This window comes from Myxocyprinus asiaticus, chromosome 21 (assembly GCF_019703515.2).
Source record: "Myxocyprinus asiaticus isolate MX2 ecotype Aquarium Trade chromosome 21, UBuf_Myxa_2, whole genome shotgun sequence".
In the NCBI taxonomy this organism is placed as follows: domain Eukaryota; kingdom Metazoa; phylum Chordata; class Actinopteri; order Cypriniformes; family Catostomidae; genus Myxocyprinus; species Myxocyprinus asiaticus.
The window spans coordinates 30,216,647-30,235,221 of NC_059364.1; the positions used below are offsets into that span (position 1 = coordinate 30,216,647).

At 37.8% G+C, this 18,575-nt stretch overlaps 1 protein-coding gene across 1 annotated transcript in view; it reads left to right on the forward strand.

Annotated features, from left to right (window-relative positions):
- The first annotated feature begins 8,260 nt into the window (after nucleotides 1–8,260).
- Nucleotides 8,261–18,575, forward strand: part of LOC127412444 (gamma-aminobutyric acid receptor subunit gamma-1-like) — a 30,161-nt gene continuing 19,846 nt past the window's right edge. The window contains exons 1-2 of the mRNA XM_051648799.1: nucleotides 8,261–8,516; nucleotides 11,342–11,506. Of these exons, the coding sequence (XP_051504759.1) occupies nucleotides 8,446–8,516; nucleotides 11,342–11,506 (236 nt within the window). The 5' untranslated portion in view covers nucleotides 8,261–8,445. The remainder of the gene's footprint in view (nucleotides 8,517–11,341; nucleotides 11,507–18,575) is intronic.

An 18,575-nucleotide genomic window follows, 5' to 3' on the forward strand; every position in this document is an offset into this window, starting at 1 on the left:
GTGAATTGGTGGGTTTTTGTTAAATGTGTGCCAAAATCATCACAATTAAAAGAACCAAAGACTTAAACTACTTCAGTCTGTGTGCACTGAATTTATTTAATACACGAGTTTCACAATTTGAGTTGAATTACTGAAATAAATGAACTTTTCCATGACATTCTAATTTATTGAGATGCACCTGTATTTGTGTATTATATATTTATAGTACATCAACCACCAACTAAACAAAGCAAAGCTGAGTGTGTAAATGTCAATATTTTGTTATGAAGTAAGCTTACAGTAATGGTGTATCGGAGACTTCTACTTTACCTTTATCTAGTGTTAAAAATAAAACATATGTATACATTAAGTATTCAACATATATGCTTTGTTGTTTTGTCATAACTGCACTACAATATCTGTGAGACAGATCACTGCACCTTTATATTGACTGATGTAGCATTTTAAAGTCAATTAAATATGGCACTTTATTTTTTGCATTATATTTGTTTGTATATTAGCTTTTAATGGACATGAACATCACTGTAATCACCTGTGCATTTCAATTCTGAGATATTCTTATTATAAGCTGTAAGCAAAGCATCTTTAATAAAATTGCACACCCACATATTGTTTGAAGCTAAATGATTCAATAGTTTTGTTTGAAGCATCGAAATGCATTGTCCTGAACAAGATATTGTTATTATTCTTAGTGGATACTTTGATCAGTGAACACAGTCTCAAGTGAAATTTACACTGTATTAGGCCACTTCTGTTTCTCTGGTCTATATTGAGAGGGAATTGCTGCTAGAACTTTCAAAATATTTTGGGCACTTTTGCTTGTCTGTAGTTGAAATGAACATGGATATACTGAAATTATGGCGTTTGCACTGTTTATAGGTGTGAGAGTAATATGCTGGTCTTACATGTGATGTAAATGAAGCTTTTAAGGCCCATGCCATATTACTCATTGGCTGACGATACTCAAATTTGCTTTGTTGCAACAGTGACATAATGTTGTTTATATGGTATAATTCAGTATATTATGTAAATTACATCTTCATGATTAATGCAGAAAATGGTTGTAGCAGGCTTTGCAATATGACATATGCCTAATGATGCCGGACAAATTGATCTTAATGGAAACCAGAATTTCAGTTAATTTACTATATGTTCAATATATCATGTGACAAACCATTGCAGAGCTTTCATTACTAACATCAACAATCTTGAAAAGTGTAAATGCTTGAGTGAACCACTGTGGGCTCAGTCTCTAGCAGCTTTTCAATTTACCATACTGTCCTTAGTAGTCTGCCTGGGCAAAAAGGACAGCTCCCCTGTTGACTGAAACAAAGTCAACATGGCTCAGTTACTCTCCTTTCTTGTGGGCGATTGTGCAAATGTCCCCTTCTTTTTTCATATTGTGACTCAAAACTGTCAGTCTTTGTTTCTCTGTTTCTCAGCTTCTCTCTCTCTATCTCTCTCTCTCTCTCTCTCTACACACACACACACACACACATACACGCACACACAATTTTATTTTATAATGGGGGACTTTCCAATGACTTCTATTATTTTTATGATACTATGATATGAATAAATATTATGACGTTATCGCAAACCCACAACAGGGTGGTCAGGTACCTGATGCCTGAAGGGTATATTCTGCGATAATGACCGACTGACTGTACATTATCTTGCTTATTACATGGCTACCTGCCAAATAAATAAATGCATATGAAATATTGCTTTGCATTGAAATTATGTTATTATGTGAGAAGGATGAGACTGCAGAGTCTTCGGAAACACTGGATTCCATTTCAGGTTTGCTTTGGTGTTCAGATTAACCTGCTAGTGTAAAAATTACCTCCCCGGCTGCTTGTTATCTAACTGCTCCTTATTCTGAAAAATACTCCTGCATGATTGTATCTGAAAAGTCAATCATAACACAAAATACTGTCATTTGTTGACACCTACTGGTGTACAGCCACAGGGATGAATCACAAAACCCACCTATAGCTCTCTACACTGCTCACATTGCTTAGTTTTGAACGGCACGAACACAAGCCGAGTGATACAAACACAATATTGTAAACTACTGCAGTGTATACTTCTGTAGAGGTGAATGGGAGACCACATCAAATATTATTTTTGTGTTCCCATTTGCTCCAATTGCAAAAGAAAAACATTCACTATTAAGTTTCCATGATTTTCCACAAGAGGAAAAAAAATAGAGAGCAGTGGATTAATTATAATTTTCTTTATTTATCACGTTATACATGTGCACATGTACAGTGAAATTCTTCTTTTTCACATAACCCAGCTAGGCCAGGGTCAGCCATGATACAGTGCCCCTGGAGCAGATAGGGTCAAGGGCCTTGCTCAAGGGCCCAACAGTGGCAACTTGGCAGTGCTGGGGCTTGAACCCCTGACCTTCTGATCAGTAACCCAAAGCCTTAACCACTGAGCTACCCCAGATTACAGCTCTCAGAAGAGAGAATAATGCCAAATATACTGTAACTCCCTCAGCAGCTGAATTAGAATCCTTGTTGCAGCTGTGGTAACTCTTTCCAGAGTAATATAAATATGTTATAAATTTATACTAAATATTCAATAATTTTATATATATATATATATATATATATATATATATATATATATATATATATATATATATATATTGTGAAAAGGCCCAGCAGAGGTTGTACTTCCTTTACCAGCTGAGGAATCTCAACCTGCCACAGGTGCTGCTGATACAGTTTTACTCAACAGTCATTGAGTCTGTCCTCTACACTTCTATAACTGTCTGGTTTGGTTCAGCTATGAAATCGCATATCAGAAGACTACAAAAGATATTTTGGACTGCTGAGAGGATTATTGGTTGCCCCCTGCCCACCCTTCAAGAACTGTACTCTTCTAGATTAAAGAAAATGGCTGGAAAAAACTCTGGACCCCACTCACCCAGCCCACTACCTATTTGAATGGTTGCCTTCTGGCCGGCGCTACAGAGCACTGAGCACCAGAACCGTCAGGCACAAGAACAGTTTGTTCCCTCAGGCTAGCCATCTCATGAACAGTTAAAACTGCCCAGTGAGCAATAATTATGTGCAAAACTATCATTAAAGCATATATATAATTTGCTAGATATATGTTGCTAAATAAGGCAGAAACTATCATTACAGTCTGTGAAAAAGGTCCATGCGTCCCACTGCTGTATATACACCGATCAGCCACAACATTAAAACCACCTGCCTAATATCATGTAGGTCCCCCTCGTGCTGCCAAAACAGCTCTGACCCGTCGAAGCATGGACTCCACAAGACATCTGAAAGTGTCCTGTGGTATCTGGCCTGTAAGTCCTGTAAGTTGTGAGGTGGGGCCTCCATGGATCGGACATGTTGGACCAGCACATCCCATAGATGCTCAATCGGATTAAGATCTGGGAAATTTGGATACCAAATCAACACCTTGAACTCTTTGTCATGTACCTCAAACCATTCCTGAACAATTTTTGCAGTGTGGCATGGCGCATTATCCTGTTATAGGAGGCCACTGCCATCAGGGAATACCGTTGCCATGAAGGGGTGTACATGGTCTGCAACAATCTTTAGGTAGGTGGTACATGTCAAAGTAACATCCACATGAATGCCAGGACCCAAGATTTCCTAGCAGAACATTGCCTAGAGCATCACACTGCCTCAGCTGGCCTGCCTTCTTTCCATAGTGCATCCTGCTGCCATCTCTTCCCTGGGTGAACAATGCACACACACCCAGCTGTCCACATGATCTAAAAGAAAATGTGATTCATCAGACCAGGCCACCTTCCTCCATTGCTCCATGGTCCAGTTCTGACGTTCACGTGTCCATTGTAGGCACTTTTGGCAGTGGACAGGTGTCAGCATGGGCACTCTGATGGTCTGCGGCTACGCAGCCACATACGCAGCAAGCTGCGGTGCATTGTGTGTTCTGGCACCTTTTTATCATGGCCAGCATTAAGTTTTTCAGCAATTTGTACTACAGTAGCTCTTCTGTGGGATTGGACCAGACGGGCTAGCCTTCACTTCCCTATGCGCATCAGTGAGCCTTGGGCGCCCATGACCCTGGCACCAGTTCACTGGTTGTCCTTCCTTGGACCACTTTTGGTAGGTACTAACCAGTGCATATCAGGAACTCCCCACAAGACCTGCCGTTTTGGAGATGCTCTGACCCAGTCATCTAGCCATTACAATTTGTTGCTCAGATCCTTATACTTGCCCATTTTTCCGTCTTCCAACACATGAAATTCAAGAACTGACTGTTCACTTGCTGCCTAATATATCCCACCCCTTGACAGGTGCCATTGTAATGAGATAGTAAATGTTATTCACTTCACCTGTCAGTGGTTTTAATGTTGTGGCTGATCAGTGTAAGTACTCTTGGAGTGCCTCTCGTCCAATCAGATTTGGAGGACCAGAACTACAGTAGCTGTTATACATTATATTATTTCATTATATTCTATATCCCACATCCTTTAACTTAAACCTGGCAGAAAACTTTTTGCATTTTTATATTTTGATTAAGACATTATTTGATATGTTTATTACTGCTGGGCCCCACATTATAGGTGGTTTCAGGTTTTACTACCCTTGTGGGGACATTTGGTCCCCTCAGTGTCAGCAAAACCTGACCCACATGCACACACCAACACACAAGCAACATTCAGACACAAGAGCACTTAACTAAATGCAGTCTAAATGTTCAGACTCTGTGGGGGCTGAGGAATGGCACTGGCTCTTGTTGGCGAAGTGACGTGGCTCTATTCGATATCCATTGAAAAGTTCACTGTGTGCTGGGTACTGCTTTTTTATTTCCCACTCTTAAAAGCCTGCATCTCTGGTCAAATTCAGCTTCCACTACCTCTGCATTCTGTCTGAGAGCTTTTGTATGACATACTCTCCTTTGGCTAACCAGCAGAATTTGAGATTAGCAAAACTGAATGGGGGAAAGGAAGTCACTTTGCATTTATCTGAAATCTCCCTTTAATAACATAACAGCAGCACTCACAGCTCATCTCTTTTGGTTTTGGAAGCATTATCTGCCTGTATTAGATACTGCTATCATTGCCCACAGAATTTGCTGTCTTATTTCAGAGAGAAATACTGTACTCTTTTAACCTCCCCACCCTCCTCTGCACTTCTAGAAAGGCATATCTTTGGGTACAAACAAGCATCTGTCAGAACAGATGTGTTCACTTGTGCACACTGTCACACACACAACCACGTGCAAAGAGTTTTTTGACCACACACACTCACATCCACACACACAGACCTGACCAGAGGGGAGACTCAAATCTAAGCTGGATTTCATTTATTGGCCCCTCTTAAGGTGGAACTGATGCTGATCCCCTGTCAGGTGGCATTAACAAAGCGCTCTGCCTTGAGGGACATCTATGAGGATGTCATGAGGGTTTGTCAGATGTGAAAGATCATAGAGGCAAAGAATCCAACCAAGTGTGTGTTTTGTTGTGTCTGGGAACAGGCTGAAGCCATTTGAAGCCTCGAACCCAATGGCAAGTTTACAACAGATCCCTGAGCTAACAGTCTGTGGACAAAACCAAATAAAAGATCATTAAATATATACAAAGCAAAATAAATGATTGATTAATTTGCTTGAACAAATAAAGGGGACCAATATGGCATTCCCTGTTCCTCTGAAACCCAAGTATATGTGAATATCTCTCATATATGTGTGCAGAATTACAGCTACAAATTATAACTGTTTGTTCTATGTTAAAGTATTTCAGAATCAGAAAAAGTCTTAGAAGAATTGACATGTTTCATGTGACAATCAAACAAGGAGTAAGAACAAACAACTTGGTAAAAATTAATGCTCAACAACAGCAATTCAATAAGAAAATAGTACAGCAAGATACTTTGCTGTAGCACAAGTTATTATGACACCACAATTAAAGATACAGTTATATAATCTGTCAACAGCTTTATTATCTGTAATCATTTGTCTTGCAGCAACTATAAATGTGTTCCAAAAGCCCAAACACCACATCAGTCATGTGATGAATTAGCATCATTTTAATGTGGCTACCCTATGTTTTGTTAACATGCGGCCCCTCGGAATTCTTTCTTCTTAATAGCCACTATAAATTCAATAAAATGACTTGAACAATATTGGAAAAAAAAAATCTCTCCTTTACAATACTACGAGAGAGTAATACAGAAAAGGTTGCCAGTAGGAACAGTGGAGAAAATCATAGATTTCTGTTTTGCTTTTTCAGACATCTATCTGTGTCTGTGTTTATGCATACATGTTTATGTTTGAAGATTTTTTTTTCATCAGAAGGCAGATGAAAAAATAAATAAAAGGTTACTAGATGAAAGATGGGGTTGGGATTCCTCCACAGTGAAACCAGACAAGCATGAATAAGGATTTGGTTGAGTTGCCTGGCAACTGTAGGGATATGCACTAGGCTTTGATGCTTAATGTGTGTGACAAAACTTGACTGTTAGTCCTCTGTGTTTATGTTGGATGTGTATGCTTGTGTGTGTATAATATATAGTGTTTCAGGGTCTTTTTGTATGTTATTATGGCAAGTAAATATTGTTTATAATTATATTAAAAAATAATATACTGAAAACATTATAAACCAATAAGTTATATTTATATGTTATTTTATATTTCAATAGTTAGTAAACTATGGATTCTCATTAGATTATTGCATTTGTGTGTCTAGCTATATTTTGGGAACAATTTTGTACCCAGAAATGAGCTAAATCAAACAAAACCTCCCTTTGGAGACAATTTGGGATGTCCACATTTGGAAAAACTATCCATGCATAAATAAATGATAATGATTTTTAAAATTCTAGTAGTGCAAAACGTTTTCTGTTAGTTTTAGGGTGTGGATCAGGGTTAGTTTATGGTAATTATAGTAAGCTTTATATAAAAACAATACATGTCCCTCATTTAAATAGCCGAGCAAACATGTGTGTGTGTGTGTGTGTGTGTGTGTGTGTGTGTGTGTGTGTGTTTGTGTGTACAGGTTTTGCTATACTTGTGAGGACCAAGTATTGAGAATCAACCTGTTCTGTGAGGACATTTCTGGTTGTGAGGACCTTTTGGGTGGTCCTCACAAGGGAAATGGCATATTAAATGATGTTTTTTTGAAAATGTAAAGATGCAAAAAGGTTTCTGTGAGGGTAGGTTTAGGGTTAGGGTTAGGGGATATAATCTATAGTTTGTACAGTATAAAACTCATTATGTCTATGGAGTGTCCTCACAAGTATAGCAAAACCAACATATGTGTGTGTGTGTGTGTGTGTGTGTGTTTGTCCATCTGAGAACATCTTTCTGCATGTCTCAGGTTCACATCATTTTCTTTTAGAATATTAATGGCTGACATAATTATCAGATTTTATTCATTCCTTTCTTTTGTGTCAGAGCATCAGAGCACACCTGAATAAAAAGTAGGCTACTTCAGCATGAAGACAAGCACAAACATCACAGTGCATACAATTCACCCTAAATATTTTAAACATTTTGTAAATGAAAATAGCAATACATTTTGTGTGAATATACTGTAAATAAATGGAGTTAAAATACAAAAAAAACAAAACATAAATAAATAAATAAACATAAATCTAAGCTGGTTAACTCCATTGTAGCCTAACTACCAAACATTAAGCAAATTACTATAAAATGCGAAAAGAAAGAAATTAATGTGATGTTCTGAAAATCTTTTGAATAACATTTGTTATGGTTTTATGGTTCAGAGCACAAGTGAATATGGTGAAGAGAAGAGGAAATTGGCTACATGGCGCTCTCCATGGTGCTGAAAACCCTCCAGCGCTGAAGCTGAAAAAACAGCCAGTGAGCTTCTGTGTATCAGGATGACAATAACTTTTACAGATCAATAATCCATGACCTACTCTATGTGCCATGAAGGGTTTAAAAGGGTGTGACAATTGCTGTGTATTGTCTTTTAATCTAACGTGTATTTGTACACTGGGCCATATATTTGAAGTATGGTCACATTTTACACATCTGGAGGCAACGCCTCTGAAAATGTCGCATAATTTTCTGTCCCCTTCTTAATCCCCAACAACTGCAAAACTTCGAAAAGGACTTCGAAAAGGAGTAAATTCTCAGGGTGTAGAGCAGTCAGCTCTTTTCCTAGAGGCAGTTTCTAAGAACATCGAGTCCGTCTCACTCAGCAGAACGCTCGATGAACGCAGCAAAGCAGCGGTGTCGCAATCAGCGAAATCCCGCATTCACCATTCACATCCACTCCGCGCGGCGCCTATAGGCTCAACCTCTGCATTTGTCTAATACACCAGCTGACGGTTTCAAAACACCGTAAATCTTTTTCGTTTCATGTGGGATCGGTTGAACGCTACAAAGGTTTAATCGTCTTACTGAAGCTCTCTCATTCATTTCGAAAAACGTTTGGTTCGTGTCGACTGTGTTCGCACGATGGTTGTGCTGCATCGTCGCCGGAGAGAAGAGGCGATGTTTTGGCTATTGCCCAGTCTGCTCGGAGTCTGGTAAGTTTTCGCTTTAGAGAGAGAGAGAGAAAAAAAGATGTGCAATCGATATGTCTAAAATAGCCCACACGGTTGGACAGTCCATGTCGCGAAAGATCGGCGTGCTTCTGTGTTAACGCGAAGTGCAAAAGGTTTTCTGTTGTTTCACGTTTTTCTTTTATCATTCACCCAAGGATTTCCAGCAATAGCTGGGATGCTATTAATGCTATTATATGTGCATGATAAGTGTATTTATTTGTACACATTAATACACTGTAAGTGACAGTTTTGCTTCGAGCATTCGATAGTGTTTTGTCATCTTTTTAGCGCGGACGCGCAATGTCAGTCTCCAAACAACCTTGAGAATACTTTAGTCAGCATTAGCAACACTCTACCACTATCTGATTTTGCATCACCAGATTTTCTAATGAAATTGCATGTTACGATATGCATAAGTTGTAGCGCACGCTTTACTTGGCACGCGCTACTTTGGTTACCTTCAGTTGATTTTTGGCAGCGTTTTCAAGGCGCGCTCACACATAGTTGTTTATGGGTTTTCGGGAATGTGTAAACGCTTCATAGAATAAAGGCTTGCACTGTTTTATTCGTCCAATTCCCTTGTGCGAAAAAAAGGGATTGGCAACCATTTCCAAAAGTGTCTCCTCTTAAATTTCGGCCAACAGAACGATAAATTATATTTATGAGGCCTTATTTGTCTTTTAACTTTATATTTGTCATGATTTTAAGAAACTGTCACATAGCCGCACAGAGATAAAGGTCATTCAAAGGCTACTAATTGCGTCCATATACGAATACAGCATTTGAGGAAAAAAAATTGCCTGACATTTCCATTGACAGCCTGCTTTTAAACTGCAGCACTCTGCTTACAGGGATCAACATACCACCTCCACATTCACCCACCCATCTGGGTCTCCTCCACAGGGATGCTTCCCATTGATTTATTTGATTCTTTCATGATTTGCATATGTATGGGAATGCCTACCTTGTTTCGATTTTTTGTTTATAGATAAAACTTCCTCTCTACATCTCAAGCAATATATGTAATCAGTTGATTTATTTATAAATGATAGATTTATAAATTATACGTCACTACACTGACTGAACAACAGTAATAATGCTGTAGTTGGCAGTATCTACCATTTTATCTGTTTTCAATCAAAGACTACAGTAGGCTAATAGGCATTCAATTTTGAACCTTGTTTTTGCAGATTTATTTATTTATTTATTTTTAATCTTAATGGAATTCTTTAAATGGAATTCCTGCCTTTTGGCCACACTGTAAAATCGAATTAGTTGACCTTACTTTTTTGTATGCTTTTTTGTATACAGTTTGTATGCTTTTTTTTAATTTTATTTATTTATTTTTTTATTAAGTAAACATACTTATTTGGCTCGAGTAAATGTAACCTAATTTTTTTAAGTGACGTTAATTAGTTACATGGAAACTCACCTCATCTGTGATTAAAATATTATTGTTTTTATTTAATTATTTCAATTGAAATATAGCACATCTTATACAGTATAAGGGAAATTATATCTCGGTTAGCCACATGGCACATTGGATTCTCCTCAGTACTTCTTAGTGCACATAAATCTGCACTTTTGTAAAGCTGAGTAGAGAAGAATGACTTAAATTTAACAGGCTCCAAGTTCACCAGTGGTAACACTAATCACCCTAATGGTGACTTCACAAAAATAATAACTATCAACCAGCTTTAACAAAACAACAACAACAGTCATAAGAATTAAAACTATATACATTTTTAAATAAAAATTACTATTTTTCTACATAAGTTCCCTTGTTTTAAACAAACATACATAATTTATTCAAGCACAAGGGCTTATGTGTATTCCACACAGCTGCAATTTTGTACTTGATAAATTTAAGTTAGTTGTACTCAAAGCCAAAGTTTAAAGAACGTATATATTTAAATTATGATTCCAAAATGTGACATTTCAAGTACTGTTTAATTAAGACCACTTAAATGTTTTTATTTTGACAACTTTAGAGTTTAGAGAGTAAAAGTAATGTAATTTAAACTAGTAAGAATACTAAAAAATTAAGCTTAAGAGTAATCTATTTTTTCTTTACAATTTGAGATAACTATTAGTATTTACAGTGTTAGCTTTTATGATCTCCCAACCTTGTCCCAGATATCAAGCATATTCAAGTCGCTATGATGTGCAAAGTTAACAACCTTCATTTCTCTTTATAGAAAAAGTCTTAAGTCGTGACATCAGAGAAGAATTAGTTACAGACAATTTAGGTCCATTGGAATGGCTCATACGAGGCGAGAATCTGTATCCTCTCAGTTATGAATGATAACTAATATGTATGGTCCAACAGATAATGCTTTAGAACAGCTTTAACCAAATACTTCAAGAAGGAGAGGCAGCTGTGGGTGATCATTTAAATCCCTCACCTTCAACTGTTCCCTCCCTCTCCTGCCAGAACACATCTTCATTAATCACTGCGTTCTTTTATTAGAACCTCCTCTTTGTATCTCCAGTCGATCTCCAGTGCAGCAAGACCCTTCTGTCTTGCTGTCACAGAGGCCCCTTTACATTTACAGTTACTGATGACTTAATTTATCTTTTCTTTCTTTGAAACTCATCATAAAAATTTATCTTTCTCCCTCTGTCTGTCATACAGTGTTCAGCTCATTTAACCAGTCACTCTCACTTTATATTTTAAGATACTACTAGTGTAAACTGACTTCTCTGTGCACTCTTTAACTGTTCTCTCTCCTAATATTTCTCAGTTATTAAGCTCATTGCTTTCTAATACTTCTGTTTCTCTGTTTGTTTCTGTTTTTTTATGCCAGCATGGCATTTGGCCCTAGCAAGGCTGAGGAGGAAGATTATGAGGATGTTCCCATCAATAAAACTTGGGTTTTATCACCAAAGGTCTACGAGAGCGACGTCACCCTTATCCTAAATAAATTACTGCAGGGTTATGACAACAAACTGAGACCAGATATTGGAGGCAAGTCATCGGTCTATGCACCCTCAAGCACACAGATGCAGCCTGTAGGGGATATCAGGACTAGTTGGCACACTTTTTTATTCCAGTGAATATTTCTCAGGCTAAGCTTATTTTTGGAAGTCATTTATTCTATAGGCACATTCAATAAAGTCTTGGCTACAAAAAAGCTTTGAAAAAGTTCACAGTTGTTACCAAGAAAATAAAGATACAGCTCACTGAACACACATTGATCTTTTATGACAACATGCCCCAAAGGCAGGGTTGTGTGGTGTCATTTGACACAAAGGAACCTGCTATTAAACAGCCTATTTAAGGCTTTTCTGCAAAATGCAAACAGTAAAACAATTATGAAAACCAAAGCAATTCATGAAAGAGCAAACAGCACTGGGTAGTAATGGACAACATGTAATCTGGATTATGTAATAAGATTACAAAAAGATAGTACCTGTAATCAGATTACATAGCATTTATAAATGTGCATTATCAGATTAAAGTTACTTTAATGGATTACATGATTACATACACTGGCGGCCAAAAGTTTGGAATAATGTACAGATTTTGCTGTTTTGGAAGGAAATTGGTACTTTAATTCACCAAAGTGGCATTCAACTGATCACAAAGTATAGTCAGGACATTACTGATGTAAAAAAAAGTCATTTTTGATCAAATCTAGACAGGCCCCATTTCCAGCAGCCATCACTCCAACACCTTATCCTTGAGTAATCATGCTAAATTGCTAATTTGGTACTAGAAAATCACTTGCCATTATATCAAACACAGTTGAAAGCTATTTGGTTCATTAAATGAAGCTTAACATTGTCTTTGTGTTTGTTTTTGAGTTGCTACAGTATGCAATAGACTGGCATGTCTTAAAGTCAATATTAGGTCAAAAATGGCAAAAAAGAAACAGCTTTCTCTAGAAACTCGTCAGTCAATCAATGTTTTGAGGAATGAAGGCTATACAATGCTTGAAATTGCCAAAAAAAACTGAAGATTTCATACAAAGATGTACACTACAGTCTTCAAAGACAAAGAACAACTGGCTCTAACAAGGACAGAAAGAGATGTGGAAGGCCAGATGTACAACTAAACAAGAGGATAAGTACATCAGAGTCTCTAGTTTGAGAAATAGACACCTCACATGTCCTCAGCTGACAGCTTTGTTGAATTCTACCCGCTCAACACCAGTTTCATGTACAACAGTAAAGAGAAGACTCAGGGGTGCAGGCCTTGTGGGAAGAATCGCAAAGAAAAAGCCACTTTTGAAACAGAAAAACAAAAAGAAAAGGTTAGATTTGGCAAAGAAACAGACATTAGACAGCAGATAATTGGAAAAGAGTGTTGTGGATCTTAACCCCATTGAGATTTTGTGTGATCAGCTAGACTATAAGGTGCGTGAGAAGTGCCCGACAAGACAAACACATCTATGGCAAGTGCTACAGGTAGCGTGGGGTGAAATGTCACCTGAGTATCTGGACAAACTGGCAGCTAGAATGCCAAGGATCTGCAAAGCTGTCATTGCTGCACGTGGAGGATTTTTTGATGAGAACTCATTTTTTTCAAATTGAAATAGTTATTTTTCCCATTATTAATGTCCTGACTATACATTGTGATAAGTTGAATGCTACTTTGGTGAATAAAAGTACCGATTTCTTTCCATAAGAGCAAATTCTGAACATTATTCCAAACTTTTGGCCACCAGTGTATATATTTCATTAACTATCAGTCTTGATTTAAAAACCCCCACTTAAGATGGATTTATGGACTCAAATACCAAATGATAAGAAATTCAAAAGTAATCAGCTGTGTAATTTGTAATCAGTGCCAGATTACATTTCAGAAGGTATCTACCTAAAAATGTGTACAAAAATATCAAACCACTGTATTTTCCAACATATATTGTAATTAATAAATTGTATGAATTTATAACATTTGAAACATATGTGACAACTTGCCCCAATAAGAATGCGACAACCTGCCCTGACCTGATATTTATATATAAAAAAAGATACACTTGTCCTGAGAACATAGTTCTTTTGTTTAAAATACTTATCTGAGAGTAACTGCAAAACATTAATAATGGAATCATTATGAAGCCATGTAAAGATGAAGAAAAAACTATGAAAATAAAACAGTTCTGAATTATCCTGTAATCATAATTTTTATGTAACCATCAGCAGTATTATTTTTAAACAAAGAGGTGTTAAACAAACCTCTACACCAAAACTGTTCAGGTCACTTTATTCACAGTGCATCAGTGTTCTGGAAGCAATGCAGCTCAGCACAGTTCAGTTATTTAAGAGGATATATCTCAGTGGTGTTCAGGGACAATAGACCCAAATCACTATTGATCTGTGTAAGTATAAGACAAACTAAGTTAATCATTGTGCAGATCAAGTGATGAGGGATTGTAAGGTAGAATAACAGATTTGTGCTACCTATCATGTCTTTGGGACTGGATTCCTAGTGATATTTTGGAAACACAGCAGGGGCGAGAACAGAAGCAGCTTTGAGTAATTTGTTAGAATGTTATGCTGAATGTAACAGAATATCTACTTTTTTACATAAAGCATGCAGAATACTGCTGCACTGTGTATTATATACATTTAAATAAATAAATATGTTTTTGTACAGTTTTGATATTGAAACTGTGAATGTATACTTATGATTATTAGTGGTGCTTGTTAAGGCAAGCATAATTATTTAGGATTAAAGATTAAAGATTTTAACAAACCCTAATCCTAAGTATAACATTTCAGCGTGTAATGTGTCCCATATCGTTTGTGCTATAGACATGAATTATATACTCAAATCATGTGGCTTGTTGAGATGAGGTGTATTATTACTTTTCTAAACAAACAGACCTAAGATTTTCTCCTGGCAGACGATAAAATGGGTGAAAAAGCCTTGTAGAGTTCCATTAAAGGAGCCATAAAAAGGGACCAGGGTAGGGTTACACCAGTGTGGACTCATTTAAGTTGGGAAATAAAGTTCAAACCAAAGGTTAAAAGCAAGACTTAGTAGGTCATAAACTCTCTGTAAAGTAGTGCATAGTTGCATAATATGACATTTACCTTTATGGATTCATTAAGCCGACTTTCATTTTTTACACAGACGTCTTGAAAAATTGTGCATTTCCATTCCATTCTTATTATTGTTGATGTTCAGAAGTTTTTTGTCTCACGTAAATGTCAGAGGTAATAAATTACATTTCCATCAAAATACGATACATAAAAAACAAGTAATAAATAAACATAATAAACAGCAATATATAGTAGTACAATAAATGAATAATGTGTTAATACAATAAATAGTAATATTCAGGAACTGTATCTAAAATTAATAAAGGGCAATAAATGGGGGCCTGGGTAGCTCAGCAAGTAAAGATGCTGACTACCACACCTGGAGTTGCAAGTTCAAATCCAGGGCGTACCGAGTGACTCCAGTCAGGCTTCCTAATCAACCAAATTGGCCTGGTTGCTAGGGTGGGTAGAGTCACATTGGGTTAACCTCCTCATGATCGCTATAATGTGGTTCTTGCTCTCGGTGGGGTGCGTGGTGAGTTGTGCGTGGATGCCACATAGAATAGCATGAGCCTCCACACGCGCTAGGTCTCCACAGTAACATGCTCAACAAGCCAAGTGATAAGATGCACAGACTGATGGTCTCAGACATGGAGGCACCTGAGATTCATCCTCCACCACCCGGACTGAGGCCAGTCACCACACCACCACAAGGACTTAGAGCGCATTGGGAAATGGGCATTCCAAATTGGGGAGAAAAGGGGAGAAAATCCCAAAAAATAAAATAAAAATAAAGGCCAATAAATAAATAGTAATACAACAGACCAGAAAATTTGACATTTATTAAATGTAATATCTTATATATTTTATATGTGTTGAAACTTTGCATGCAGTGGCACCTGGTGACACAGATCGGTTTTTATTTTTTCCCCATTATGTTCTCTCTGGTAAATGTAAACGAATGTGAATGTCGACATCTCACAAATTTCTTTTTTTTTATCCCCTTTTCTCCCAATTTGGAATGCCCAATTCCCACTACTTAGTAGGTCCTCATGGTGGCGCAGTTACTCACCTCAATCTGGGTGGTGGAGGACAAGGCTCAGTTGCATCCACTTCTGAGACCGTCAATCCACGCATCTCATCACGTGGCTCGCTGTGCATGACGCCACGGAGAGTCACAGCACGTGGAGGCTCATGCTACTCTCTACGAGCCACATACAATTTTACCATGCACCCCATTGAGAGTGAGAACCCCTAATCGTGACCACGAGGTGGTTACACCATGTGACTCTACTCTCCCTAGCAACTGGGCCAATTTGGTTGCTTAGGAGACCTGGCTGGAGTCACTCAGCACACCCTGAATTCGAACTCATGACTCCTGGGGTGGTAGTCTGCGTCATTACTTGCTGAGCTACCCACGCCCCATCTCACAAATGTCTTAAATGTGATAAGTGCAGTCTCTGTACTGTGATGGGGCCTAAATCCTGACTGAAATTGTTCATATATACCATTTCTCTGTAGAAATGAACATAGTTGGGAGGACACTACCTTTTCTAGTATTTTTGACATAAATGGTAGATTTGAAATCAGTCTGTAATTAGCCAAATCTCCAAGATCAAGCTGTGGCTTCTTAATAAGCGGTATGATAACTGCCATTTGAAAGTTTCTTGGGACATGTCCTAAGGATAGCGAGGAGTTAATAATATTATTACAGGGAATACCTCTTTTAAGAGCTTAGTTGGTATTGGATCTAACATGCATGTTGTGGCTTTTTTTGGGGAATTTGGGGATGCCCAATTCCCAATGCGCTCTAAGTCCTTGTGGTGGCATAGTGACTCGCCTCAATCTGGGTGGCGGAGGATGAATCTTAGTTGCCTCCACATCTAAGACCATCAATCCGCGCATCTTATCACGTGGCTTGTTGAGCGCATTACCGCGGGGACGTAGCGCGTGTGGAGGCCCACGCTATTCTCTGCGGCATCCACGCACAATTCACCAATCACCCCACCGAGCGAGAACCACACATTATAGCGACCACGAGGAGGTTACCCCATGTGACTCTACCCTCCCTAGCAACCGTGCCAATTTGGTTGCTTAGGAGACCTGGCTGGAGTCACTCAGAACACCCTGGATTCGAACTCGCAATTCCAGGGGTGGTAGTCAGCGTCAATACTCGTTGAGCTACCCAGACCCCCACATGTTGTGGCTTTTGATTTTTGGATAAGTTTTGTTTGCTCTTCATGAATTATGACAGCGGAGGATTGAAGTTGCTCATAAGGAAAATTATGAGACACTGTTTTCTGAGGTGCTGTGACAGTTGATTGCATAATTCCAATTTTATTTCTGATTATTTCAATTTTATCAGTAAAGAAAAACATGAAGTCATTACTATTGTGCTGCGACAGAATATCTGGTTCAGTCGATGTTTAATTCCTAACCAATTTAGCCACAGTACTGAATAAACAGCTAGGATTGTTGTGGTTATTTTCTATGAGTTTGTTGAGTTTATTTTCTAGTGCCTGTCTGTAGCTACTGACACTATCCTTCCATGCACTGCAAAATACTGTACCTCTAATTTTGTATTCTTCCACTTTTTCTGAGCTGCTCTCTTGAGAGCATGAATGTGATCATTGTACCTTGGTGCTGGGCTTTTTTATAGAATTTTCTATAATCGAAGGGGGGCTAGAGAAGACTGTATTTATAATTTATTTTATATTTATATTTTCTGTTATTACATCAAGTTCTTCTAGACTTTTTGGCTTACTGAGTATGTGAGACAATTCTGGAAGATTATAAGTAAAGCTATCTTTAGTGGTAGAAAGAAAAGTTCTACCTGAATGATAGCGTGGTGTAGATTGAATGACATTAGCTGATCGCAGCAAACAAGAGATGAGGTAATTATCTGAGATGTCATCGCTCTGCTGTAGAATTTCTTTAGTATCAACATCAACTCCATATGACAGAATTAAATCTAGCATATGATTATGGTGATGAGCTGGTGCTGTTACATTTTGTTTGACTCCAAGAGAATTGCGAATATCGATAAATGCTAATTCCAATGTGTCATATTCATTATCTATGTGAATGTTGAAGTCACCAAAAATTAAAGCTCTATCTACATTAACTACTAGATCTGATTTAAAATTAGCAAATTCACTAAGGAAATCTGAGTATGGCCTGGGAGATCTATATACTGTAGCAAGTGCAGAAGATGACAGAAATTTTTTATTTATATCTTACAGTGTCACATTAAGCATTATTAGTTCAAAAGACTTCAACTTATATCCTGTCCTCTGAGTAACACCAAAAACATCACTGTAAATTGTAGCACCACCTCCACCCTTCAGGCGAGGCTCATGTTTATAACAATAACCTGAGGGAGTAGTTTCATTTAAACTAATATATTCATCCGGTTTAAGCCAAGTTTCAGTCAAACAGAGCGCATCCAAACTATGATCAGTAATAATTTAATTTACAATTAATGTTTTGGTAGAAAGAGATCTAATGTTTAGTAGCCCTACGTTTAGCTTCACATTTCTTTTTTTAAAGATTGACCTTTTTTCTAAATGATTTAATGAGGGGTTTGTGTTTGGTAGTTCTGGGAACAGACACAGTCTCTATATAATATCTAGGTTATACAGTTTCTATGTGCTGTAGTTTATGTGACCTGTGTTACGTTTCAAGGCAGCTAGCAGATGTTTGGATTAACCAGTTTGTTTGCTTCCTGACCTGGGCCCCAATTAGTCAAATACTATCACTATTAAGTCTATGAGCCAAATTACTAGAGAGGAGAGCAGCACCTTCCCTGGAGGGATGGAGTCCATCTTTAGCAGATCAGGTCTACTCCCAAAAATCTTCCAACTGTCTATAAATCCTATGCTATTCTCCGGACACCACTCAGATATCCAGCCGTTCAGTGACACTAATCTACTATAAACCTCACCACCACCAAGAGCAGGGATGGGGTCAGTGTATATTACAGTGTCTGATATCATTTTTGCAAGTTCACACACCTCTTTAATATTATCTTTAGTGATCTCCAACTGGCGA